Consider the following 7,091-nt stretch of genomic DNA (forward strand, 5'->3'; position numbering starts at 1 on the left):
GGGGTACCCCTTTAAGTGCCTTGTGATGTCAGAGAGCAGGTTTCAAAGCACAGGTGCAACATGAGAGAAGCTTCAGATAACTGCTCATTAGAAATTCATAGATCTATCCTTCTGTTCTATGTTACACTCAGTTCAGCACATTCTGTCCTAATGTTCCATCCAACAATAACTGTAAAATACTTAATCCTTTCATTAAGCTTTGCAAATCTGATTAACTGCTATCTTACCTTTTCTGTATTCTCAGCATGACAACCAAATCATACATAGAGACCTGAAAGCAGAAAACGTCTTCTACACCAGTAACACATGCGTGAAGGTCGGAGACTTTGGATTTAGCACGATAAGTAAAAAAGATGAGACTCTAAACACCTTTTGTGGCTCTCCTCCATATGCTGCCCCAGAACTTTTTCGGGATGAACACTACGTTGGTATTTTTGTTGATATCTGGGCATTGGGCATACTCCTGTACTTCATGGTGACGGGCAGTATGCCATTCCGAGCAGACACAGTGGCCAAATTAAAAAAGTGCATTCTAGATGGAACTTATACCATTCCTCCACACGTATCGGAACCCTGCCACAGGCTGATTAAAGCCATGCTTCAGCCGATACCCTCAGAAAGATGTAGCGTGGATTACATCATGAATAGTGAATGGATGCAGGGCATACAGTATCCCAAACCATTAGAACCTGTCAAACTAGATCCAAAACATTTGCTGGATTCGATTAGCCTAAAGGACGATGAAGCAGAGGTGAAGAGCACTTTGGATAATTTGGGCATTACAGAGGACCATATTCTTAACAATCGGGGGAGAGACTCTCGCAGCTCAATAACAGGGATTTATCGGATTGTTCTGCACAGAGTCCATAAGAAAAGAGCGGTGGAGAGCGTTCCAATCATGACAAATCCAGAGCCAAAAGAAAAGAACACAAAGAAGCCTCACCGAACCCGCCGAGAAATAAGGCACACATCTAAATTTTGTTCCATTTTATAAAATGTTTAGTGACAAAATGAACTGAAATGCCCGAGAGATGAGAGGCTGCTTAATTTTTTTTATCTTTTTACACAAATTTTCAGTGATGCCTTTAATACCTTTTTGCAAATATTTCACCTTCAAACAGCTACTGTGTTTGTATAAGTGATTTGCTTTGAGGAATCTGAGAGTGCCAATGCTATATGATGGGCAAGAATAAGGGGTTCTGCTGACAAAATGGCACTCCCTATTGTGTCACACACCAAATGGTGCAAAAGTGATGGTTATTATGACATTAAATGTTGGGGTACTTGTATGTTTTTAATATGTGCCCCTTATTACTTTAAAACTCCTGCTGCCAGTACTAGAGATTTAGAACTCTGTGTTTGGAGGCAATGACCAACACCTTAGAAGGTTGTCAAAAATATCGGTCATTTGTAGAACATGCTGGAATCCAGCTGTTCGGCATATGAATACCGGTGGCTGCCGCCCTAGGGCTGCCCAGAAAACATAGATACAAGCTATGGCTGTATCCATGTTTTCCAGAACTCCCTAGGGCGGCATCCAACTGCGCCCATCTCTAGTCATTTTTACAAATAATTAGGTGCTGCTATTTGGTTAGCTGCTACAGGTTATGAATACATTACATGAATTCTCCAGGTAAGAGTGTGTTAAGCCTAGCACAACGGCTGAGGGGGCAGAACATAGAGGCTCACTTTTGGTGTTCTTTAAATCGGGTATGATACAGCACCTCCTCAGACTGTACACTAGACATAACACAACGGGACTTATCTATCAAATTTTCTTGTTGGTTGCCTAATATTTAGCAACCTATCAGACTACACCTTTCATTTCTCAAACTGCTTACAATGTATCAGTTTTGTCCGGAATGTCCCTTTAAGGTCATGTTCCCACCAATGGCAGACTTCTATTTTTAATGAATCATATGGAAAAAACATATGCAAAATGATGAAAACATTCTCTTCTGATCTTTTCTCTTATGTTACCATGTAGATAAGCACACGGGGCTATGCTATTCTTCCTGAAGAATGGATGGCATGTGGCCATGGAATAGGACAATGTAGGGAACATACCAATGTGTCAGAACTTAACGTATGCTCCTGTATCCTATCCCTATTACTGTAGTGGTAAAAGGATTTGTATATTATTGCAAATCCTGATGAACCCCATTAACTGGGTTCTGGTAGTTTTGTAATCAAGAAAAATACTGCAGACTGCCTTGGGTATGATACATGCATACATATGATACATACATACCGTAGTGCTTCATCCATGTAACCAGCTGCTAGTCAATTGATATGGGAATCCTCTTGAGTTGTTCATGCTAGAACTTTAGTGCCTTGGTTAAGATCATTATGGTCCATAATTTTGGAACCAGTTTTAGGGGAGACTTTGGTAGAATATGCTCCAGTGCTGCATAGTTTTATGGATGATGAAGTTTTTGCGGGTGGAATAACACTTTATTTAGGTGGAGCAAATCTTCTGTAGAGCTGGGCTAGATCTAAGATCATGTCAGCCTACAATGCTGCCAGGCTTGATGTCTCAGTCGCGAAACACTAAATCTGGCAGGTTGTATATGTTAGGTTGGGATTCTATTGTTTCTTCTGATAGGTAGTGAACTTGTGTTTGTCAAAAAGAACTATCCCAACATGCTGGAAGTCTTCTATATCCTTCCTGACACACAGCATAGTTCTCTTACTAGGCCATAGGTTCAGGCCTAGTTGGCTCTTATAGGATTTTTCCACCTTTTCCTAAATTGAAGAGAGATGCAGTTACTCCTCAGCAACTTATAGCGTTTATTTAATTAAACAGAGTTAAAGTTAATAAGGAGCAACTTCAAAGCTTACAAGGCAATCTCCTTTAAGGTGGACATATCCTGTAATCCTGAAGCTAAGAGTGTTATTTTTGGTGCAGACCCTTCCAGAAGACATAACCTCGGAAACCTTAGATGGCACAATCTCAGTCAGTGTTCAGCAGACAGATGCTCGCCTGCGTAGTTTGGGTCAGAATGACCATGAAACAGTGATGAGCAAAGGATTATAATAATAATAAGCAGCAGTTCACTTAGAGCTGGAACAAAGCAGCCGTATAGAATAATAGATTAGTAATCGGTTTCCACCTGAGACATTAGGTAAGTGAATACGTGACAATTCATGGCCCCTAAGGGTGTTCCAGCTCCTTAAGATCATAGGAAGATCACTCTAATCTGCTCTGCTCCTCTGCATACTCCTTGGGGTACGTGTTAAGATACTTGTCTAGTAGAATTTTTCATTTTCCATATAGAAGCAATGCTTCCAGGGGCAAATAAAAGCATAATACAGAATAATGTTGTCTGGAGGTACAGTGCAGCGGCACACAGACTGCCTATACTCTATAACATGGGGACTCTGTGTGCCTCTATTCCAACAGGAGCATTTAGGAAAAAATATTAATTATTAATGAAAGTATATGTTCGGAAAATTGGTTCTAATGTAGTCAGTAGCAGACCACATCTCAATCTTCTATTTGCTTGTGAGGGAGGTGATTAAAGATTCAGTATATGATTGTTCTAATCATTTGTTGATTGGATCTTTTGTGCTGCCATTAAATTAATTGATTAATTGATGTACAGCGTCATGAAAGATCCAGCGGCCTGCTAAAGATTTAGTCAAATAAAGGATGATCATCAAGTTCATTGCTGGTTCTGGTGCCCTGTTGACCTTTGGAAGTGAGCCTTAACACTAAGCTTGAAGGAGGGGCTGATATTGTATAGCTGATGTAATGAAGTATTGGTCACACAGAAAGTCAAATTTAGTCAGGCAACCTGGAGTCACACACTGTAAAAAATATACTACAGGCAGCTGCCAAAATACATTCTGTAAAGGTGTATAATACTAAACGCTGTGAATACAGTCACTGCAGTGGTTTTAGGAAATTTGGTGTACTTTTCGACTGTCCGAGAACAAGTCTACGTAGATGCATGAATACTGGATATGGGTTCACTTTTAATAATGTTACTTACCGTCTTTACATATGTTTGTTATATAACAGAATTAACAATTGAAGATACAAATAACCCTATATTTTTGGTTGATCTCTAAACACATTAGTGTTATACTGATATACTTATACTGATAGGATTTCGTACTAAACTTTTTATAACATGAAGTGGCTTTTAGGGTTGATATTTTCCTAGATCTGTAATTTGCAGGAAATTAAGCTTTATAGTAGTTACTGGTGACCACTTTTTTTTTAAATCACTATTTTTGATAGAAATTGTCTTCCTGGGTATATTTTGGGTTGTAACATTTATAGTGTGGGTTTTTTCTGTGTGTGTTTATTACATCAGAAAGGACTTATATAGAGTTACTGCTTGCCACAAAGCAAAATGCTGCTCTGTTGTTCTATGATGGTTATGTCTTACATTTCATGATCAACCTTCAGTTTTACACCTACAGAGGATGAAGACAGACCTTAAAGGGAACCTATAAGCACTATATCATTCTCAGAACTGCAGCTATGGAGATAAAACTAATAATAGCTGTTTGCAAAGCTATAACATCATCTTTTACTTCTAAGCTCAAATGCTGGACAGGCTTTAGCATACATGTCTCCTCCCTCCCCTCCTTCTTTCCCTGCATGACTGCTGTACTGATTTTAAGCACAGAGCCTTGTGCATTAATTATGCAGAGCAGAGGGTGGTGCAGGGAGTAGGCATGCATGCTTCAGCTCTGCACAGCTTCCATGATTAGAGCTTGGAAGGAAACCATGATTTTATAACTTTGAAAACGGTCATCAGCTAAGAGACAGGTATCATTTGTTACTTCCCTATAAGCTATCTGCCCATGTCTGCAGCTCTGACAATTACATAGATCTGACAGATTCCCAATAATATTGAAGAGCCTCTGCTAAGAGACAAAGAAAGCCATAGAAATGAATTTGCATGCACTGTTTACAAAATTACATATGGTGACAATAGGTTCACCCTCTTGCAACTTGGCAGACTTCCTAAAATTATAGCTCTATTAACTTTTCATGAACTGTAAATTTACATGAATCAAATCAAATTACAATTTGCATTAAGCTACTGACATGCTTTGCCCATGCAGCCATAAGTGTTTCCCTTTATTTGCCTATTTTGTGCTTCTCTCACAGTGTAAAAGCACTATCCATTTCGAGGGGAACACCACTTAAAAGGGACCTTTGAATGGATTTGCATGAGATATATAGTGCCACTCTTGTCCATTGCTTGGGTCTGGTATTGCACCCTAGTATTTGGAAGTAAAATAACACAAGATCAGTCAATGGTAAAGGATAGTGCTCTATATGGAGAAAAAAGCAGATCCTTTTTTTAATCTCATACAACTCCTTTAGGGCTAGGGCCCTGTGGCGACTTTTGGTCATGCTAGATTACTGCTTCTCTTTAGGGAATAAAATTGTGGATGACTCTTCTGTTCTGACTGTACTGGAATTATTGTGTTTGTTACCACATAGGGTAACATTGAGGCTCAGGAATCACTGAAAGACCAAAGACCGCCATGGTGTCCTAGCCTGAAAAGCTTTGCCTTTCAGTTCTTTTTTTACTATAGTGACCTGCAATGCACTGAAACATCCCGCCTTTTTAATAGAGATCAGTAATTTCTAGAGCTTACCCCGGAACCCTTCCTTATGTACACAGCAGTTTGCTTCGGCTTATGTAGTAAGGTGATTTGGCATGTTCAATGTGCCGAGACCTCATGGTAATAATTTTGCTTTGAAATGCGTTGCAGGTACTTATGGTACTGAAGAGCAAAGAGGTCCCCTTCAGGAACTGGACATGATAGGGGCGAACCCAATATCCACTTCAAGTCTGAAAGAACCGATACGTACAGATCCCATCACTATGGGCTGAGAAAGCTGAAGGGCAAGATCTATCCAGCTCAATGTCATTGCATTTACACCATGCACATATAGTGTATTAGTAACAGGAAGTCAATGCTATCCAATGACTGATCCCGGTTGTCTTCCCTAGTAATACGCTGTGGAGAATGTTCTGTATACCTACATAAGATGGACTTTTTTTTTTTGTTGTTCTATAGGATCCCTCTCAGACCTTTTACCCAATAGGCTACTACTATATTGTGCTATACTATACATTATTGTGCCAGAAGGATAGTAAAATGTAAGACAGGTTTCCCGGGTAGTCGCCTACACTGGCGCCACATCCTTCAAACTTTTTGAAAATCCTACGTGCAGTTTGCCTCCTCGTATGTGTATTTGGCAGCAATATCCCCCATGGCTCTATACTGTATTGTTCACTGGTTTCTCGGCATGTGCACTTTAACCTCATTTTGCATTTGTTGTATCATGTTTGATTGAATATTTAAATATTGTATTATGTTGCATTTTCTGTGTTTTTTTTCTGTAGTGCATGCTGAATGACTACATTAATGACACCCATTGTAATTCAGTGCAGGTTGTATTGAACACCTTGCAGTGTTATTTTTGGTCTCTGCTGTTAAATGTGTCTATAAATCACTATTTTACTATCATTTGGACCCTGTCGTTAATCTCACATTTTCAATAGTATAATTCATTGGGGGTACACAAACGCACTGAAACACCAGTTTAGATAAGGAGACCAAGAGAAGGAATGGTCAGTCTAAACTGGAAGAAGTGGGTTGTGTTGCTATTTAACTGTAATATGTGGACAGATGGGATCCAGCATATACCCTAGTGCTGTTTCTATATACACAAACACATTCATCTGAATGATGATTTGTTACTATGAGCAAGTTCTGATCATCCTGGTGGCCACATATAACAAGTTGTCTCTAAAGAGAAAGCACCATTAAAGTGTCCTGTGAACAGTCCTACACAGTGAGCAATAAAAGAGACTGCCCACTGGACTCTTTATAACATGGTCACCTATTAGTTTCAATTTCAGTTTCAGGAATGGATTATACACCTTTCATTTATCTTCTCCTGGCTTTGTATGCAATGATTACTATAAACCTTAATGTGTAACCACACCCTTAGTCCACAATGAGCAGGGATCACACGTGAAGCTGAACATCTTTGAACCTAAAGGTCATATTACACTGCCCAATGTTTCAGGGAAAACAATAATTGACCTGAC

The 7,091-nt window shown here is 39.4% G+C and overlaps 1 protein-coding gene across 2 annotated transcripts in view; it reads left to right on the forward strand.

The window, feature by feature from the left end:
* Positions 1 to 6,467, forward strand: part of NIM1K (NIM1 serine/threonine protein kinase) — a 64,528-nt gene extending 58,061 nt beyond the window's left edge. For both annotated transcript variants that reach the window (XM_069962765.1, XM_069962763.1), the window contains exon 4: positions 245 to 6,467. In XM_069962765.1, the coding sequence (XP_069818866.1) occupies positions 245 to 994 (750 nt within the window). In that variant the 3' untranslated portion in view covers positions 995 to 6,467. The remainder of the gene's footprint in view (positions 1 to 244) is intronic.
* The last annotated feature ends 624 nt before the right edge of the window (positions 6,468 to 7,091 follow it).

Source organism: Dendropsophus ebraccatus, chromosome 3 (assembly GCF_027789765.1).
Source record: "Dendropsophus ebraccatus isolate aDenEbr1 chromosome 3, aDenEbr1.pat, whole genome shotgun sequence".
NCBI lineage: Eukaryota > Metazoa > Chordata > Amphibia > Anura > Hylidae > Dendropsophus > Dendropsophus ebraccatus.